We start from the raw sequence: 21826 nt of genomic DNA, 5'->3' as shown, positions 1-21826 counted from the left end.
GACTGGCAGTGGGTCTTCGCAGTTCCCTACGTGGTTTGCCCCTGGCAATAGCTGCAGTGTGGGAACGGAGAAGGTCCTTCAACCCAGCCAAGCAAGCAAACTGCTTGGGCTGCACGTAGCCAGTGGTTGGCCCTTGCAGGACTGCGAGAGGAGCAGTTCCCCCTTCTGACTGCTGGAGGTACTCGGGGAATCAGTTGGGTGTTGTATCACTGGTAGAGCACCAGTGCCCCAGAGGGATTTCCTCTTGCATCCTTGTGCTACCTGGCCTATCCCAGTCAGTCAGCATTTAAAACAATGTAAGGCATGAATAGGAAACTTTCACCTTTTGATTATTTGTAATTAAAGCTACACTTCAGAGCCCAATATGATGCTTATAAGAGGAAATATTTACTTTTCTTGTTTATTACTGGCATCCGTATGTTTGTAAACGCAGACTGAGGTAAGTAAAAGGCAGTCAGTAGGATAGCACATCATACCAGAATCTAGGGGGGGAATTCTTCATTTTCTAAAAGCATTGAAATAAAGCTGCAAGATACATGGTGTTTGCGCTCTGTCCATTCTAAGTTTGTTGCTGGTTTTTTTTTTTTTTTTCTGACTTCCTAGCCATTTGTGTTGCTAATTTGTAACAGGAATAATTTGGACTGCTGTAGTGAGCTGTGATGGATGATGGCATGTGTCAGAGAGGAGTTGATCTCATTTCAGATGGGAAATGTAGGTGGCTTATAGCTCAGCACAGGATAACTTGAAGTTTTCTGAATTTTCTTATGAAGCTGTAGATAGAGATGCAGCTGAAAGGGCTTAGTGTCTCCTCTCATCAGCCATCAAAAAAAGAAGCAGATTTCTCTTCACCCATCAGATTTCTGAATGCTGGGAGACTCCAAAGGTAGGCTTAAGCCCTGCATGAGAGGGTAGCAGCTGCAGCAGGCAGTGGATAGAGATAAAGGGAAAACAGCTGTCCACAATGTCATGAGGTATAGAAAAAAAACACATGCATCTAATGTATCACACTTTGATCTGTATACACTTTCAGAATACTTTGAGTCATGTACCCCAGGACATCTGCCAAGGGGGAGAGAAAAGGCCAGGTACTACTTCAGAACGCTACGAGCATTTATTGTGCAATTTCATGTTGTTATTCTTACAAGTTACGTTACGTACTCCTTACAGAATTGGTTAACTCCCAAGTTCAATAACAAAGGATCTCGCTGTCAAGGTGTCTACACAAGACATTATCCACCATTTGATTTTTTAACAGCGAGGGCAAGGAGTGCTCCAATAGACATTCTAGATCTCAACTGCATCTTTTTCTGGCTACTTTTTGAAAGCATTTCAGCTTTGTTACTGCAGGAAAACATCTTCAAAAGTTTCCTGATTTACTATTCTATCTTGAGAACAAAGGGAGAAATTTATAGAAGATCAAACAGATAAAAATAGACTGAAAAGACAGCAGATGCTGTTGATTTAGCGAAGAATTCAGAACCTTACATTTGGTGGCTATATTGTTTGCTGATACCACAGTTTTAATAACCTACACCCAAGCTGTGCATATTATTAAGCTTTTTTTTAAATCTGTTTTCTTGTGACAAGTACAAACAACTGGGCTTTTAATTGCTTGCTTTACATTTTGTCATCAGAAATATTAATGATGATGATGTCTGAGGTTTATTCTTATCTCAGTTGTACTTAATTGTCACAAATGTATGCTGGGAGATGGGAGGAGCGTCATGCATCTGGGTGTGATACTTTAAGCCTTGGCCAAACACAGTCTTGACCAAAGAAGAGTTACTCACCCTAAACTTCAGTGTGCAGTTGTGTGAACGTTCACATAATGCTTCTCTTCTGTTCAGGGCTCAGGACTCTCAGTATACACAATTATTACTTCATACTGTTTGCTACCAGTAAAAGTGCAAATAGCTAAATGCCAAACTTAAATTCCGGATAGAGACCTGTTCCCTCTCTTTTTTCGCTTAGGTTTCCTCACAATGTGTCCCTGAGCTGTTAGGGCTGAATAGGGCCAAAAATGCTTTTTCTTCTTTGTCTCTTAATTCTTTTTATGAACAGTCTGAGTAGATTAATAGTGTGTGATGAAAACTAGAGAGTGAAGAAATACTGCTCCTGCAGTGCTCTTTTCCCAGGAAAGAGGAACTGATCTCGTTCATCCATAAGGACAGGTATTTCACTGGATATGTAAGGTTTCATTTCCTTGATTCTTACTGTTCAGTTCATTATTTCAGAGTAGCTGTGTGAAATTCGTTTTCCTAACAAAGCGTGTCTAAAGTGAACACATCCTTTACTTACCTATCTCTTCCTAGTGTGGACCCGCTGCCTGTTTTCAACCAAATGTAATTCAGAGTTTCAAGATCCTCAAGATATTAAATTTATATGCTTTTTGTAAAGACAGTGTATCAGATGAAAGAAAGATGGATTGCTAGCTCTCCAGCAAAGGAATGAGCTTAGTCCCTATTAGGTGCTGAAGAATTTCCTCATGTTCTCAGCCAGGGAGTTTGTCCCCTGCCAGAAGCTGAGACCAGCTGCACAGGGAGCAGGTCCTGATACAATCAGTACTAACCTGAGATGTGAAGATCTTTTAAGGAGGACTCCTCTCTTTGACCATGAAAATGGACATTCCCCCACCTTTATTCTTGTTTCTAAACCAACTTCCAAATTGCATGTTATGCAATCACACAGTTTTACATCCCTGGGAGGATCAGGCTTAGCATACTCCTTGTTTAATGTGTTAAGCAGCCTTTTGTTTTATTTCATGTTTTAAAGAAATCACAAGTTACCCTGGGATAGTAACTTAGATGCTCTGATGTGATTATTATTAGAGAAAGAAGTTATTTCTTCTTTCTAAAATGTAGTTTGCCTCTGTGGTAGTATTAATTAGTATTTTCTAGTAGCTGTAGGTTAGCTTCGTAGTGTAATTGCTTATAAATAAAGGTAGACCATACTGGGCTAGGTTACTATTAAGCTGTGAGTCAACTTGTCACATCTGAGAGGAGATTTCTTTTGGTACTGGTTCTCTATCATTTCACTCACCTGTGGTTTTGAGGAAGTGCTGTTTAACGGTCTGTTGGCCAGGTAAGACACTTGCACGGCTCTCCAGCTATTCAGTATGATGGGTGCCTTTCCAATTCAGTCAGCCATAGGATATATGCTCACTAAAATTTACTGCTTTCTGCTCAGTCATGGGGAAGCCAGTTTTCCACAGCCAGCTGTTTGGCTGCCCCTGAGTGCGCAGGAACATGTTCCTGATAATTCTGTTTGTCTCCATACCCTAGCTGCATGCTCTGTTTAAGTTATTTTATCTTCACTTGGCTCCGTATGATCAAATATATACAGGATGTGGCCTTCATACACCAGAAGATAAAGGATTCATCAGAGCATGAAGAAATGTCCTAGCTACATCTTGTTAAAAAAGCATGTTTGTGTGCGCACGCACTGGTTATGTAACTGCCCTCAATGTGCAGCACAGCTACAAGCTGCCGTCCTGCGAGGCGTCGTTTAGCAAAGCATATCTGCCTATTTACAGTCTCACTTGAAGTAAAGTATTACATCGATTAGAGGAACAATTTGTGTAGAGGAAATCAGTGATGTAACTGTGACGCGAAGGTACTTAAGAGGCTATCAGAGCTTGCTGACAGAAATAAATGGCACTGACATCTTGTTCCCTTTGAATTAGACCTGCAAATGTATTTTTTAATTTATTTTTCATGAATTCTAATTGACCAATGAAGTTCTGAGGTATTAATCCCTATCACTAAGTATTAAGAAACAACGATAGCTAAGTTAAATTGCTAGGTTTTAGAGAGTAAAATTGATGATATTTAACTCCTATACAAAAACTGCAAAGGGAGGCACAGTCAGGATGTCTCATTTGAACTTCAACCACAACTTGAACATTTGCCTCGATAATACAAAGGTCGTAGTCTCAGACCAGTAATTCATGTGTGGAAAAAAACAGCTTCCTTTTGCTTGCATGCTCCCAGAGAAACAAAGCTGTGTTACCCTTTAGCAAAGTGTGCATAGGTCATTCTGTGAGCAAAACTGATCATGGAGATCCTAAAAGACAGGTAGATGAATATTTGTTTTCACATTTTGTTTTGTTATTCTCTTCCACAGAATGATATCACACCGTTGCATGTTGCATCAAAGAGAGGAAATGCGAATATGGTCAAACTCCTACTTGATCGAGGAGCTAAAATTGATGCCAAAACAAGGGTAAGCTTCCGTATGCTGTAAGTGACTGTATGGAGTTCTTGCCTGGGACCTGTTAGCTGCTGTACAGCTTAAATCATTTGGCTTCCTGGCAGGCTACCAAAACTGTAATGCATTGCTTTTTTGTAAAAAGGATTTCAGTAGAATGCTAACAATTTACGTCTGTTAAAACTGTGTGTGAAATACCATGCATGGCAAAGCCCAGAACCAACTATTTTCCATGTTCTCAGAACATTTAATTAGATGCTGCTATGAGCTAGTTGTGATTAGATGTGAATACACTAAAAGCCGAGAATTCAGTACGGATCTTTCAGAATTTGAATATTAAAAGAGGAACGTTCAACTGCAGCGTGGTTGCCTTCCTTTTACCCACAGGGCAGTGTCACAGAGCACAGTACTGCTGCTGAGTCTCGCCTCCCTCTTGCAGGGCTGTGCAGCAGCTCAGCCTCTGCCTGACTCGGTGCTTAGCTGCTGCCTTGGATTTGGCACCAGATGGGCCAGGTGTAGTGATGGTGTCCAGCAGGCTGACACCTGACTCGAGTCACTGAGTGTCCTGGAAGATCGATGCAGATGGTTATATCTAATTGTTGTTAAAATCCAATCTAATCAGTTTAGGAGTATTTTATTTACATACACAGTGGTCTAAAGAAAAGGAAAGGTTCTGAAGTTTGGAGCTAAACCAAGGACAAGTGCTCTGGGCTGTCACAGCAGTCTTTGCAACGTGCTCCTCTGCGTGTGGGGAAATCTTTGGTTGTGACTCCAACTTTTGGACAATTTTCAATTCCTCAAAATATTAGCTTGTCACCTATCCATCTTCCATTTTTAGTTACACAGGTTTGGTTTTCTAGTGTTTCAACACGTGTTGAGGCACGTGTGGTTTTTTTTAATTTCTGTCAAATTCAGAAACCGGGTCAACTTACTTTCTCTTCACTTTGTCCATGCATTTTCCATTGGTTGCTTTTTTCCATTTTACCTAAGAAGTCATTCATTATTTCTTTGGAAAATGTGTGTTTTCTTCCTAATTGGGGGATATGGAAGAGATGGTTTGTCATAGATGAGATGGGCGGTGAGTTCTTCTTGTGCTTGGCACTAGCAGAGGCACAGTATCTTGAGAGGATTTACAGAGCAGCTTGCATCAAGTCTTCAGTCCTATGCATAGTATGATGAAAAACCAGCATGCATAGAATTGGAGCCTTTACAGGATCCCAAACAAGCCTGTGTTCTTGTCAGGGCATAGTACCCCTTGTCTACAACATCTGTTTTTTCCTTTCATGTTACTTCCCTTTACTTTCTACCTTTGTGTTTCAAAATGACAGCGTATATAGCACTTGACCAGAATTAAACTTCTTTTCCCCATGCTGCAGGCTTTGTCTTGCCCCTGATTTTTATTTTATTTTTTTTTTGTTTTGTTAGCTTCTTAGAAGCACTTTGCTACCTCTCAGGGGTAAGATTGCCTCCTGGTTTGTTTTGCATGCAGGGATGCGGCTGTTGTTCTGAGCAGCCACCTCCTTTCTTCCTCTCTCTTTCTTCCTCCTTAAAAAAAAATGAAAATAAAAAATAAGCAGTTGTACTTGAGACATTTTTCAAACACTTCCATCTTCAACCATTCAGTGACTCTGATTGATCTCTTCTGGACTAAAATACCAGCCTCCTATGTGGACACCGGGGCTGCCAGACCGAGAGGGCAAGTTTGTCCTGTCACATCCTGGATTTGGCCCACCTTGTGTTGGGGTTAGCCACATTTTGGTTATGTGGCAGATGTGCATTTGGTCACAGCAGGGAGGAGGGGACCTGGCAAGGGAATCTTTGGGTCCTCTCTGCAGGAACTTACATGGCCCACTGCAAGCAAAATGTTGGGACCAGGACTTTAAATAGCTTGAGTCCAGCTTGTTCTTTTCCCGTAGTTACAAAAACTCCTGATCTGTTTCATTTTTCTGTATCACAGACCCCAGGGTCAGATACTAGGATAATTCCTGTAACTAAAAATACAGGCTGCAACGGAAACAGGATCCAGGAAGAGGGCAGAAGCGTTAACAGCTCTGGAGTCTGGCAGAGCTTCCCAGTGAGGAAGGCAATGGATGAGTGTGCTTCAGGAAGGTTTTGTGGGTTTTAGTTTTTGTTGTTGTTTTTGTTCGGTTGTGGTTTTTTGGTTGTTTTGTTTTGTTTTGTTTTGTTTTTACTTGTCTAACTTCCCCAGACAGTGCCTGTTTCTCCAAACACCCTTTCTCCCTATAAATCAGAAAGGATTTGCATAACTTCTGCTTGTGTGTCACTCATCATTGCACTTGTCTGACATTACTAGAGGCATCATTTTCTGCCAGTTAGTGACTAAGTGGAAGTTTAGCTCCCAGCGGCACTGACTCATCCTGGCAAGGGTTTACCAGTCCCTGGTCTGGGCAGTAAGTGGCTCTACCAAGGAGACTTGGAGAGGCAAGAGCATCGCTGGAGTAGATCAGAACGGATTTATGAATCAGTACGAGGAGGAAGAGAGGTCTCAGAATGATGTGGTGTTAAAAAGAATATTGTTTCAGGAGTGTCTGCCTGGCTGTCGTATTCAATACCAAAAATTAATTGCCATGAGCCATTATAACACATGTTCCTGTTAAAGCTTTCTTTTTATTCCTACCTGACCCAATGTTGTTTTCCAAGGCAGAACAATTGAGTTATGTCAACTTTGCAGACATTTCATTTTTCTTAAGTGCCATCTGTTTTTTTTTCAATGTCTTAAACTTAGAATGGCCTTAAAAAAAACCATGAGATGACAAAAGCTTCAGTCATGTCTTTTTGCAACAGTATGACCACTTCTAAACGTATTGGAAGTCAAAGCAGCCAGTGCTGTGTTTTCCGATACTTGTGTCAAGTCACATCTATCAGAGGGATACCCAGTCTGAGCCCAGCCTGGTAGTGCTCTGCCAGGTAGGGGCACGTGCTGAATACACGCACAACTTGAAAAATAGATGTGATTTGCATGTGAAAATAAGTGAGGATTCTGTTAGCAGATTTTTAAATGCAGGTGAGACCTCTCCAGGAATTTTAAGCAAAGCAGAATTCTGTAGCTTTTTTTTTTTTCTGCTTTAAAATGTGTTGGACATCATGATACTATTCCATATAAATGTTGATTATGGAACACAAAATAACTCCTTAAAGATGAATGACAAAGGTTTTGTCCCTACATGAAAGGAGAACAGTTTTTGTAAACCGCTTGTTTTTCTTACTCAGAGGCAGGAATTCCTAGCCCTTTGTTTCTCCTTCATCATGTAATTCACCTTTATGTGAGTATGCAGAAGATACTGTCTGATGTTGTTGACCAAACACTGACAAGACAAGGATTTGCTACTCTTGGATGGGACAGGTTTAGCTATTCAGCTGTCATTCTGTGATCTGTGCTCGCAATCCATTCTCTGAATGTGGTACTGTAAATGTTCTCCATGTAACATCAGTTTTTATTTTTCATGAATATATTTTATAGATAAAAACACATACAGTCTTTTCTGAGCGTTAAGTTAAGTTGGGGTAATCATTTATTTTCCTTAGTCATCTCCATGAGCGTTTGTGTTTGCTTCTGGCAGATGGTCCTGGAAACTGCAGTGCTAAAGTACTGAACAAAAGGTTAACCTGAAGGGCTGAATCCTTATCCTGTTAAAATTATTGTAAAAGACATCTCAGGGCTCCAGATTTCTCTGTATTCCTTAGGATTAGGATTTGATGAGCACCATAAATATTTTCATGAACCTAAAAACTGCAGTTAATTCAGATAAGGTGTGAGCATATGAGGTTATCTCCAAAAATGTCTATTTTGAGGCTCTGCCGTGTTTTTTTCTTCTTTTACTTCACACTTACATTGACTTGTTTATTTTTAACCAGCTGCTTATCTTCTGTCTGTCCTTTTTTTGCACATGTCTAGCAGCTGGGGGGTTGTACCGAACTCTTAAGTGTACTCCTCAATAACTAACCACGCGATGCCCTAGCTGTGTGCCACTTTAGTCTGCCCAGGGAAACTTTAATCACTCTGGTGTCTTTGTTTTGTTTTGTTTTGTTTTGTTTTGTTTTTTGTTTTTTTTTTTTTTAAATAACATTCAAGCAAAGACCTACTGATGCTTCACGTAACATGTTTACTGAATGTTGCCCTAATTACTTTTTCTGTCTTCCAGAAAAGACTTTAAAAATAGTGTAATTAGAGAGCTTGATTAAATTAGGTTGATTTGCTTTGGCTGTCTAATACTGCATATGCCAAAGTGAATTTGTCTGAAGGCAGGCAGTGAGCACATTTTAGCTTGGATTAACAATAAGTCTTCATAATCCTCATTTTACTGATTTTGCAGCTAAATAACAGGCCAGTTCTCATATCTGCACGAGAACGTGTGGGATACGCTCTTTTAAGATGCCTCTGATCATACATAAGCTGCTCCACAAAAGCTACATACAGTAAGATATAAAATAATGACAAGAATAGCACGGCCTTGTCAATGTAAGGGCACTTGGCATGTGTAGGCAGAGTAAACCTCCATTGTTCCCCTGCTGCACTGGGGTTTCTTTGCAATTGCGCCAGTGAAGCGCAGAATTTGGGAGTCTTAGGGCCTGGAGGCACCACGCGATGCAGAGCCCTGCTAGGCTGAAGCACCTGCTCGGAGGCTCACTGAGCAGCTATGGGGATGATAAACCCTGCAGGCAGCAGTAGTTGCCCCCCTGGGGGAAGGATGCCTTCTGCCTCTGACTCAGGGGATTTGGCTCGAAGTCTGCCAAGCTCTTGCTGAGCACTGGCCTCTCAGCAAACGTTTTACTGGGTGCTTGCGCTTCATTTCAGCGCTTACACACTGGGTTAAAGCTGCTGCTCACTGGTGCGAGAGCTGTGGTGCTGGATTTATGGTGACAGCCCAGTAGATCCTGTCATGCAGGGGAGCTCCTGGGTGGGCATTAATGGGGAAGGGGCCCTGAGAGGCACAGGGAGGCAGGTCCGTGCCAAGCCACGTTGCTCAGGGGTCCTTACAGCCACATGTAGGGGCAGGGAAACAGTAGCTGGGAGGCCCAGTGATCTGCACCAGCATCTGCTAAACTCAAGCCATTTTTGACCCCCATGCAAGTCTCAACAGGAACCAGAGATTCTGCTTGTATTGCATTTATTTGGGGGATGGGGATCTTTGAAATAAAAGCTAAAGAAAGAGCTGCGGCCCCAGAGACAGTTTGTGCAATGTTTATGGGAAGCCTGTGTCTAAGCAGAATTCTTCCTATTGTCCTCCTGGCTTTTGCTGGAGCTGCTCTCTGGAGGGCTAGATAATACAGATGATATGATTTGTTATGTCAGCACATACTTAGAGAGTCCTTAATCTGCAGATTATTGTCATAATCGTTTGTAATGGTTTTTCTGAGCTATTGCAGACTATCATATTAAGGCAAGTTTGTTTCCGAATCCACGTGATAGATTTTATGCTTCACATGGTATAGTTTATATCAACAGAAAATAAGCAACAAGAAAATCTCCTGACATAATCAGCAGAGTCTTGCTGAGTTCAAAGCATTCTCTTCTAATCTCAGATTCTTTTCTTTTTTTAAACAAAATTGTACCACTTTCTCATCTGCTTGTTTGCCTCTTCATTTCTTTGCTTGCTTTTAGGGCCATATAGCAATTGACCATGCCAAGTGAATAGAGGGTTCCTTTTTAAATTCCAAAAACCACCTTTGCAGCCAAGTGAGCTGTCTTGAAGTGTATTTGCTTTTTATGGTGGAAGTCCTGACATTCTCATAAAAATAGCTTTAGATGTGCTGTCCCAACAAGAACCTACAATGCATTGTAATGTTGTGTCATGCCCTGTGATGCACCTGCTAGTGGTGACTGCTGCATGGACCAGAATGAGCTCGAGCTGGCCGAGCATGGTGTCCTGCCACCTCCTGGGCCCCAGGAACCTTGCCAGCCACAGGAAGGAACCGGAGGGATGGCACCATGAGAGGGCTGGGGCTAGGTGCCCTGGGGAGCACTGAGGTAGCTCTGAGGGGTCTGTTCCAGCCTGTGAAGATGAGCAAACATGTTTCATTCTCTGTGAGCTTGGTGTATACTACCCCTGGCACATTTGTTTGAGTGAGTTGTGGGGGGTCATGAAGTGTGAAACACGTAAGAACACGGTGAGTCAAACTGTGCTTGTCTTGTGTGAACAAATGGCTCCCTCAGTCCTAATCAAGATAAGTCTGTACCAAGACTCTTCCCTTCCCCTACATCAGAATCCTATGCCTTCATTTAAATGGGAAAGCATGCACAGTGAGGGCCACATAATATTTAAATGAGAATAGCAAGAAAAATAAATCACAACAATTACAGGCTGCTGTGTTTCAAAGGTTATTAGGAGGGGGCAATGTAGAAGCAGAGGAGCTTGAGGCTCAGAATCAGTACTTCCATCTCCCCAGCTAGCTGCACTTCACGAGTCTTAAACTGATAATCTACCAGAGAGTAATGGATTAGGAAGTATCAAGGAAGAATATTGCATTTATGCATGGCAAAAATGGGTCTAAGGAGGTGAACTGGGACTACTTGCTACCATACAGAGAGGGTGCACGTCTTCATGAATTAGCAGGCACTGGATGTGTGAAAAGAAATTTTAAATAATCCTTTTTATAAAAATGTTGGAATATACATTAGACAACACAAAATACTTTTAAAGAGTGCTGAGAGGCACTGGAAAGAGCCCCATTCCTTTATGGCCTGTGTTCGGAAAATTAATATTTATCTTGGTGCTTTATTCATTTCAGTCTTTGTTTTAAGGGCTTCTCCTCTGACATGTTTGATGAAAATACAATGTAGTTCCTGTGTGACAGTAGCTCCTGTGTATTTGTTTTGCTTCTAACAAAAGAAGTGCTTGTTGTTACTAATTCCAAAACCACAAATTTTTCTTCCTATTTTTTTCAAAGCCACGACTTTGCAACAATCCATTATGTCATATAGTGTTTGAAGAAATCCATGTGACTTTACTCACAGTTGCTAAAGATGTGTGCTATCTTTCATCATAGCACTCATGTGAAACAGGACACAGGAGTATTGTAAACAGGGTAGAAATCAAAGAATAAATTAATTTGAAGTAACTTGGTAAAAAACTATAATAAGCATTGAGAGTAGATTGTGACTAGACCCTATTCAGCTGGAATTCACATGATTATGGTCTGCAGTACAAGAAACAGGAGTTAATCCAGCGTACTTTTGCCACCTGGGGTAAAGATGGTTTACTCATCTGCTGTACACCTGTCAAAATCAATGTAATAAAATCAAACTAAATAAGAAAGATTTTTTTCCCTCTGATATCAGTATCATCCGTTCACTTTGATTCATACTGACAAATGAAAGACCCAATTTTCTTAAAGTCATGCAGGCAAAACGTACCTGATGTACAATCTCATCTTTTTCTTGTATGTGCATTTGCCGCTTCAGTGCATGTAAAGTGAGGGCCTGGAAGCAGCCCATTGCTTGAGCACCGATGTGATACGACTATTTACCTGTTTATAAAATCGGAGCCAAAATATACTTTGTCTATTTGTATAAACAGGTTTAGCTGTTCCGATATGCAAGATCAGCATCCTGCAGGAATTAATTACTTTCTTTAGACATCGTAGGTTTTTATAACAGTGCAAAAAGTCTTCCTGTGCCTAAAACTAATATTTTATAATGTTTGTGTCCCACAGGATGGGTTGACTCCCCTCCACTGTGGAGCAAGAAGTGGCCATGAACAAGTTGTAGAAATGCTGCTGGATCGTGGTGCCCCTATTCTTTCCAAAACCAAGGTAACTGATACTGTTCTCTTCTCTGCTAAGATAATCCTTGTACTTTTTTCAAAAAATGTAATTCTGCATGTTTTTGATATTTAAGGACTTGACAATAACTTTCCTCTTTCATAACTATTTAAAGTAACTGTGTGGGAGGTCTCCAAAGTGGATGCCGTATGTAGTGCTTGTCTGCATATCTAAAATATGTTAAATCAAGATACACAAGAAAAGGCTTCTCTGCCAACCAAAAAGGCATGTATGGTAACACTATGGCTCAGAATTTCAGCAGCTAGAAAATCTCTGTACCCTGAATAAACACATGATGATTACAATATATCTTCAGCTTGCACCAAATTACCCTAGAGGTAGAGTAGAGATAAGAGATAAAAATAGAGTAATGTCTCTTTGCAGGAGACAGCTCGTATTTCCTTAGGAGTTAGACTGATTACCAGTTTCTCCACTTCGTATCTCTCTGCACTTTATCACACAAACTTTTACATGGGAATTGCAAATCACCTGCACTAGGGTGTGCAGATTGCCTCCGAGCCAAGGGCTGGCATTAAAGCACATTCTTCCCAGAACTCTTCTGGTGGTGGTCTGTGTTGCACAGGTATTGCTGGCTTTAAATCTCAGTGCAGCAGCCTTGCTGGTAGCACAACGCAATCCGTGACTTCCCATCCAGGTCTGACAGCTGGATTGTGCGGTTTGTTGAGGTTCTTTCCCAAAATACTTTCTACCACATTTTTCCTCTCAGGCTGTAAGCAATGTATATTTCAACAACATTGTTTCCTTCTGTTATTTTTTATTTTTTTTTCTATTCTGTAATCATGTCATATTCTGCCTCAGTGCCCTTCTATATTCTGCTTTTCTCCTCCCTCTTCTTTCTTTCTTTTTTTTTCCCCTCACTGGAATATATTTAGCATGTGTTTGGGGAGGTTGACACCAGCTTTCCTCTGCTCAGTGAGTCACTAGCAAGTGCTGTCATGGGTAATCTGACAGACAGGACCCACCCATCCTCCGCATGCGGAGTTTCCTTGGGTCCCCAGAGCCCTGACTTGCAACCTCCACAAGCAGAGGGAGACAGCAAGGGGCTGTCCAGGAGCACCCTGGGCCACATCTCCATGCCACTACCATGCTCAGAGCCTACAGCTCGTACTCGAGGCAGTCAGGCTCTTCCACGCTTTCTGGTAGATCAATTAGTTACTTCAAGAAGAAAACATAAAGCCCATTGCTTTAGTTTTCGCCTTCTTAAATGAGACCCTCTCCTAAGGAACTGTGTTTCTTCACTATGCAGATTTTGTGCTGACAGGTGTTATTCGGAAGCTTAACCTGCCGTTCAGGGCCTGTGGGTTTTGAATTTGTTCCTCATCCTGGGGAGTTTCATGCAGCTTGGCCCAGAGTTCACCAGCCAAAATTAGACAGATGAGAACATAGGATGATGGGTTGGAAATAGCGTAAGGCTGGAAGGTGCACTTTGGGTCTTGACCTGCAGAAGCTTGTGTGAACATCTACAGCAAAATGGGAGCTCCTCTTTGGAGAAGGGAAAAATGCGTATTAAAAAGTGAACAGAAGGAAGTGTGGAACTTCCCGAGTTTGATATGTTAATTCTGCTGTTTTCAGAAGGTATGCTAAGAAGTAGAGGTACTTCTGAATGACGTTAATGAAGTTCTTGTATCAGTTTCTGTCTTTTTTTTTTTATTACTGTTTTTGTCAGCTTATTTGGTTCTTTTTATTTTACTTCAGAGTTAATGACTTTCCTTGATTAAAATCCATAGACACGGCTATCAAATAAGCTATGTATCAGTGATTATTTTGCCTTTGCCAAGTCAGGCATTTGATGCTCTTCTTAATCTCTGTGGTCATGTTCTAATTTTTATTTAAGGTATTATATGGCCCTCAATCTCTTTGAATCCTTTTAAACTTGACCTTTTAATATTTTATTGGCAATCTGCATAAAAACAGTAATAAACTAATTATATAGTAGCTCCATCTCATAGTACCAAATCACTTCTCACAAACATGGGTGGATTGTCTCATGACATGGATATGGTACAGGAGAATGTTGTATTTTTATTTGATTACTGGGAAGTCAAAGACATTCAAATTTTACCTGGTTGTTTAAGATTGCGGTGTATCTTTATCTGCAACAGAATTAAGAGCAAGCCTGTTTTGGAACAGAGTGATGTATAAACTTTCATGATATTTTGCTGTCACCTAAAAAGCATTATCAGTTCATAAACTGTTACTAGGAGGGCTTGGTGACTGTGGGAAATGAATGATTTATTTTAATTCCGCTATTTAACCAGAAGACAGGGAAAATATTTAAAATGCAATTCTTGTATCAAGCTTCCACATATATAATTACTGTAGTAGCCTTTGGGAATGGGAGAGAGGCTTACCCAGGCCAACATAAATCACAAGTGAGATGCTCATGAGATAATTGTACTTGAAAGATAAAGCCGCGTCCAAGAATCTCTGCTATTCAGCCCTGAATATAAACTGCTTTCAAATTATGACAGTATTAGCCTGTTGTTTGTTTGTTTGTTTTTTATTGTCCTTCTTCCATGTCACTTTTTAAAATTATTTCACTCTTTGTATTTCCACCTTATTTTTGAGTGTGTTTTATGCTGTTATCCTGGTGTGGGGGAGAGGAAAGAAATCTTCTGTTTCAGGTAGCCTGAGATCTCAACTGGTTTTACGATGCCAGTTTGCCTTTGCTAACTGTGGTCACATGAGGGCACTGCATCTGAGAGCAAGAGTTTGTGTTTCTTCATGATGGCAAACAGTGTACTGTCAGTCACTTAGAGTTTATGTATTATTATGTGTTACTGGAGTAGCTCCTGAATTTGAATTTAATTTTGGCATCGGAAGGACTAAGTAAAAAAGCATGCAAATGGCAAAAAGTGTGTCGAGGTTTATCTAAGTAAGCTACCTCTGGTAACAAGAACTCTTGATTCAGGCAATATTTTTTAATCTTTGGTCACGAAACAGAATCAGTCCTTTGAAGTTCTCGTAATTATTTCTCTTTGTGTTTGACCCGTTCTTACTCTGCAAAAGTAATGTATGCAGCAGCTTGTTCATTAACTGCTGTAAGCAGTGCAAGCAACAAGTCTTGATAGAGATTTAGAAAGATGAATCTTTCAGGTATTTCCCTGGCAAAATAGAGCCTTACCACTGCTTTCTGGTAGGTTGAGACATGGTTGTCTCATTCGGAAACTATTTTTGTCCAGTTGCATATGAAGATTCTGCTTTTGTAAAAATGTTACCAGGGAAGAATGGTCTCCACAGGTGTGTAATGTGATGTAAGGCACGTGTACAACCCAAATTCAGGAAAGCACTAGTGGAGGGAGCAGGGAAGGTTATAGTGATTGCTGAGTGATGCTCTGGCCTGCTTTCTGAGGCCTGGCACATGCAGGCTCTATTACTGTGGTGAGTTTAATGCAGCTTTTAAAAACAGCAGATTTCCTGGTTAGGGTATTAAAAGTCACAAAGTGCTGTTCTTCACATAACTCATTTAACTCTGCCAACTTATCTGAGCTATGCTAGCTGAAGTAAGCTATGCTTAGAACACTGCTGTTATGGCTGTTTTTTAAGGTAGAGCTGTCTATAAACTCTGACAACTCTATTATTCCATGTGGCTTTTGCCAGAGTAAGAACTTTCATCGTTACACTGAACACATTTAGTTCATTTTGGGTGTTCTGTAGGCTTGTAAAACAAGACATGCTGTAAGGGGTGAGTTTAATTTCTCTGAGCATCCTGTAACCCACCAGTGTTGGGTCTTTTCGTTTGCAGAACGGTTTGTCTCCGCTGCACATGGCAACGCAAGGAGATCATCTAAACTGTGTTCAGCTCCTGATCCAGCACAACGTGCCTGTAGACGATGTCACTAATGACTATCTGACTGCGCTGCATGTTGCTGCCCACTGTGGCCACTACAAAGTAGCCAAGGTTCTCTTGGACAAGAAAGCTAATCCTAATGCCAAAGCACTGGTGAGTATGCAGTGGGTTACTATTTGCAGTTTAACATTCTTCCAAAGTTGCCGTGAGATTGATTTGAGAGTTTTCTGCCTGCTAACGGTTGATGCTGATGGTATGTCATGTTACTGGAGCTCAGGAGATGATACTCGAGGTTCAAAGCTTTGGTAAGGTGTTTCGTGAAATCTGAGCAGACCCCTGCTTACAAATGATCGATGGATTTATGTATTTCTAGTCTAACTAGAGCACATTTGCCTCCTGGTAGCTTGTTACGGTTCTGGATATATGAAGCAGCTGCAGATTAACTGCTGTAGTTTTTAGTGCAGAGAGAATTCTTACTTTTAAATGTTAGTAAATAAAAAATAATTACCTTAAACCTTAAAATTAAGAGAATTTTTATTAGCCCTCAAAGATGTGAAATGGTAAAAAGTAAGAAGGAGCTGCGTAAGGATTATCTGTGGTATATTGTAATTATATCAATGGAGCCACATGCCCTTTTACTTCAAAACCAACTTCAACAATAAAACCTGTTAGTGTAATGAAACTACATACAAACTGAATTCATTTTGTTCTAAATTTTACTTGCAATCCACTGTCTTTAAATTGTTGGGCTTATTTGATGGGTCTTCAGTAGCTGTTCCAAACAGTCTGAAATGAATTGGGGTGATGAGTTTCACAGCTGATAACTCATTCAGTACCTGCAATGTTATTTGAGCTTCTGAAACCCTCAAAAGCTGGGTGGGATTGATTCTGTTTTGAAAATAGCACAGGCTCCAAAGATTGCTTCTCACAATCCCTTTGTTTTCTGTGTCAGATGAGGTGTCTTTGGTCAAGGTATTACAGGTTTTGTTCTCTACAGCTGGCAAGTGAGGAGCCTTGTGGGCCTGTAATATTTGTTCTGGCCGTGTGTTGTAATCAAAGAGTTAACAATTTTAGCTTTTCAGAGTTGCCAGCAGCGGCCTATGGTTGGTCGTGTAACCTAGCCACAAATTTCCATTTCCTCTAAATCATTTAGGGTGTCCTGTTATTCTGTCTGATCCCCACTCAGGAAGATTGAGCAGAAAGTAGCCTGAGTGCAGTACCTGGAATTTAGGCTCACCCTTCCCTGAAACACATCTGAGCTTACCCTGGATGTTGTCCACTGTTAAGGAGCAGAGTTGAGAGCTGCTCACACTTAACTGGAACAGACAATTGCACTGACCTGATGTTAAAAAACCGTATGATATTATTTATCATCTGTCAAGTAACAAAGCTATCATTGGGGAGATCTGAGACATTTTCAGAAGTACTTTGTGAAGGCTTTTTTGATGAGTGTATAGAGTGGCATCAGCATTCAGTGGCTGGTGTCGTGGTGGCAGTCTTGGATGCTGTGAATAGCCTATTTTCTTGTGTTGCTTGTTTTTGGTCTATCATCTCATGCTAAATAAGATGGTTGAAAATGTTCACGTGGCTGCACAAGCAATATTTTTTAATGGAGAAGGCAAAATAGCAAAGTGGCAAGTAATGAAAGAAAAAATAGTAGTAAGATCAGTTTAGAAAAGGATCCAAATGTCAGAGCCTGTAAATGTAAAGTGTTCTTTTTCACCACCAGTTCTGAAAAGTCAAAAAAAAAAAAACAACAAAAAAAGTGAACACTTAATAAATTTAAGCTAAAATGAAATTTTTGATAGCTTTAGGTGAAAAGACATTTTTTAGAAATATTTTTTAATATGAGTGGACAATGTATTTCATAATAAAAATGGTTGTATAAGGCGCCTTTTTCTTCTTCTTCATTTTTTTCTGTTTTACACAAACAGTTTGAAGCCAAAACAAATCTGGGAGGTGTTTTGTTATCACAAAGGAATGTTTTGTATGAATTCCATAACCAATTCTACTTTTTAATGACATATGCAGTATCAAAAAGTATGTTCTTTCTCATTTACAGAATGGTTTTACACCTCTGCACATTGCCTGCAAGAAGAACAGAATAAAAGTAATGGAACTTCTTTTGAAGCATGGTGCATCAATCCAAGCTGTGACCGAGGTAAAAAGTGGTCCTTTCACATTTATCTTAGGTTTTCTTATATTGATTAATATTAGAATATATCTGAAAGAGCACGTGCCATTCAAGCGAACAATGATTTTCAGCTAGATATTCACAAATAATAAAACTGAATAAAGGCAGTTGCACTAATGGATTACAACACCCAAACAATTAATATGTTTTGGGAATACGGTGGCGATAACAAGTGAAACATCAGAGGCAAAATTTTCTACATGCTCATTTCTGCTTATTTCTGTCTGTAATTAAATGCACAGAAAATGAAATTCACCCTGTTAAGGAGATAAAGGTGAAGACACTGCTTCATTTCTTCATGTGCTTCTAGTTCTAATTCTAAAGGTGATTTAATTCACAGACCTTGTTTGGCTTTCCACACAGAAGTGATACTCAATCACTATCACAGGTCATCACAAATCTGCTAGACAGCAATCGATATGCTGTTATTTCAGTTAGCATGAGATGGTCAATAACCCAGTTATTGACACAATTCAGACCTAGGAACCTGTGGCAAAATTTGGGTTCTTTTTATATGTATGTTAAGCTAAGTTAGGAGCAAAGGTCACGTAGATGAATATGTGACCACTGTGGAAGAAGGCAAATTAGAAAATGATAAACAAGGTATAAATGGAAGCAGCTCATTTTCCCCAAAATGGAGTTTCATTTGATCCATGGGGTTTTGTTCTAATTATTCAGTACCAAATCACACAGTTCTCTTCCTGGCTTTTCTGAGAGAACTGAGCCTTGCTACAGCTCTCGTAGCTCCAGACGAGTTTTTTTTTTTAAAATCCACAGGGCTTGTAGCTGCAGTTTGCAGAAGTCATGTTAGCAGATGAGTGAAAGGCACAAAGAGAACCTTAATAGAAGAGGAGTTACATCTGTCCGCTGTATTAATCAGTCCCCCTGGATGTAGAAAAGCTATCTGTTCGATTTTATCCCTTTTAAATACATAGAATTACTGAAGAATAACAGCAACACATAACTACATTTTTTGTGTGAATAAACCAGGTTAACCATCTGATCAATACGCTCTGAATTAGTTTTCCAAGCAAACTTTCCAAAAGCAAGAGGTCTTTCTTTATTTCCTGCTGCTACCTCAGCACATGTTCTCATACCACATTTGACTGAATTTGTTGAGATTCATCGTGGTACTTTACTGCAGGGCCCTGCCTCTGTCTTCCTGCCTCTTTTCACTGGCTGGCTGTAGTGCAACAAACTTTCAAGGCAGAATTCAGAGCTGTGGTACTCAGCATCTGTACCTTGCCAAATGTGTTGCAAATAGCCATTGATGCACATGAGCTGTGCACTAAAGATAATGCTTTTTATCTTCTTCTGTGGTAAATTCTGTTTTCCAGGTAGATGCCATACTTCCGTTCATACATTCATTTTTAGCTGCAGGCTCGAAACCCTGCAGTATGAGTTAGTGTTTGTGGTCAAATATGACACGTGTTCTATTTTCTATAGTCTTATTTTAAAAGTATTTACTAAATCAGTGAAAGAGGAAAAAGAAATAACATACTCAACCAGTTATTCTGCCTTTCTGCTCATGTTTGCTGTTCTGCATGAGAAAAGAACAAAAGCCTGTTTTCCTCACATCTACCCTTCTGGGACTTGTCTACATTAATGGGGAAGTTGCCTAATCAGGGTATTTCCAGAAATCCACTGAGTTTTCTCCTTCTCCTGGTAGCAAAATTTCCTTTTGCAGCCTCTGGCTGACTTGCTGCAGCTGTGCGGGAGCATCTGTGAAGAGGCTTTAGGGTAATTCTATCTAGAGAAATATTAACTATTGATTGGATTTCTGAGGCAAAATCCTTGAGGTCATGCCCTGCTAAATGACTGCTCTTTTCTTCTCTCCTTCTCCCTATTCCTCTGTCTCTCCAGTTGGCCCTTTTTACCCTGTAGAAGGGCACTGGTACGGATTTACAGTGGTGATGGTGCTGCAAGGTGCTAAAGGAAGGGGGAATTCTCTTCTCTGCATGTTGTTTTTGCCTCTCTGGCTAGATGCCATGGTTTTGAATGCAATTTCTCATGAAGAAACAGTAGGGGTGGAGCTCACCACTGAGATCAATAGGCCTTTTTGCTCACCCAAAAGCAACTGGATTTGGTAGGGACAACAGACACTGAGTCTTTTTTGCATTAGCTGTATGTTACAGGAAGTCTTCCCTTTGTGCTGAATTCCTGTAGAGTTCTTTCTGTTCGCTTATGAATCATACTTACAGGTATTTCAAAATCTGCCCTTTAAGGATGTGCGTATGTTTTCAGGTCAAGATCTTCTCTGAAGAGCAAGTGCTTGGGCTTATTGATTTCAGAGTAACTTGTTTTTTCCCCACATCAATCTTGTAAAAGAGTGCGGAACTAAATATTTATGTCAGATGTTGGTTTGGTTTTCAGTCGGGCCTAACTCCGATCCATGTTGCTGCCTTCATGGGACATGTAAATATTGTATCGCAGCTAATGCATCATGGAGCATCACCCAACACTACCAACGTGGTGAGTAACAGGTTGCTTTTCAGCGTGGCAGAACTGCAAATGCATTAGAGTATCTGTGAGCAGTGCAGTTGCAAAGTGCCTAAGTCTGATGTTGGCTGTCCACCTCCTTTGCATTGTGGCTCCTGCTTGAGTGATGGGAGAAGGCAGCCTCTGGCTCTGGCCTGGGAGGTGCTTGACAGGTTGAGGACACCTCACAAGAGGCAGACCTTAAGCAGGCTCTATTTTCATGATTTTCTGAAGTGAAGAATGAGAATGTGCTGTAGCTTACCTAGTGTGATTTCTGCGATGTGTACTTGACTGTTGAGCACTGTTCTCCCAGGCCCCCGGGGGCTTACCATTTAAGGGAAGTTCTGCTGTTAGCAACAGATTGCAGCAGATTGTTGGGACATATTGCCTGTGTCCATACAGCCATACAAGTGTGCCTTTCTACTGGATGTGTGCTGTGTGCCCAAGGGCTCCCAGGGCATGTGTAAGAACTGAAGTCATTGTTAGATGGTACTTGAAAGTTGAGAAATGGGAGAAAAGTCAAAGCTTGTTAATTGGTTTTAGCACTTGGGCCTCAAAAAACTTTTTGGTGCACTTAGAGAGCCCTTTGTTAAAGTCTTCATCTGCTAACTGTATAAATTAAATAAATGTATGATGCAATTTTTTTAAACTAGCTATTTGTTCCTAAAGGCACACTGACATCCAAAAATCTAGTAAGCTGTTTCCTTAGTGAATTAATTCTGGTTTCCTTGGATTTTCCTTTCACTAAGTCATTGAAACTTTAATGTAATTAGTAGTGATTTTTTTTCCCCACGATCTTTCATTTCAGTGCTTCTCAGATAACAAATGATCCTAGGGACATGGGGCATAGCAGGAGAAAATCTAGGAAAAATGTTTCTAAACATACAAAATTTGAAAAAAAAAGAAAAAGCTGGACCAAATTAGGCTGTATTTAAATGGTCATAAGTTTTAACACTGTTAATAACGTGGAAGTAAGTACAAAAATTGCACTCTCTTTAAAGCAAAAGGCCTAGGCGTACAGGCACTGTTGTTTTGAGAAAGTGAAATTGCTTTGTAGCATACAGCTCAGAGGTCAACTATTGATTTTATCCCCCATCTTGCTCACAGGAAAACTTGTATAAAATATTCTAGTGGTGATTATTCTGAATTGGATCTCCTGTGTATTAGTATTCATGAAACATTTTGCATTTGTTTTTCCTGCATTTTCTTTCTGCTGATATTTTGTTTTTGCTGCTGTTTTCTAGAGAGGAGAAACAGCGCTGCACATGGCTGCCAGAGCTGGCCAAACAGAGGTTGTTCGATACCTAGTACAGAATGGAGCTCAGGTGGAGGCTAAAGCTAAGGTAAGGCAATGA

At 40.4% G+C, this 21826-nt stretch overlaps 1 protein-coding gene across 2 annotated transcripts in view; it reads left to right on the top strand.

The window, feature by feature from the left end:
- Positions 1-21826, top strand: part of ANK3 (ankyrin 3) — a gene marked incomplete at its 5' end in the record, with an annotated part of 292518 nt that overhangs the window by 168909 nt on the left and 101783 nt on the right. For both annotated transcript variants that reach the window (XM_084290405.1, XM_084290404.1), the window contains 6 exons: positions 4123-4221; positions 11881-11979; positions 15755-15952; positions 17862-17960; positions 20367-20465; positions 21716-21814. In XM_084290405.1, coding sequence (XP_084146531.1) covers positions 4123-4221; positions 11881-11979; positions 15755-15952; positions 17862-17960; positions 20367-20465; positions 21716-21814 — 693 coding nt within the window. The remainder of the gene's footprint in view (positions 1-4122; positions 4222-11880; positions 11980-15754; positions 15953-17861; positions 17961-20366; positions 20466-21715; positions 21815-21826) is intronic.

Source organism: Netta rufina (genome assembly GCF_964035555.1).
Source record: "Netta rufina genome assembly, chromosome: 7".
NCBI lineage: Eukaryota > Metazoa > Chordata > Aves > Anseriformes > Anatidae > Netta > Netta rufina.
Note: the sequence above shows the minus strand (reverse complement) of the source record. Positions and strands in the feature narration are given on the sequence as shown.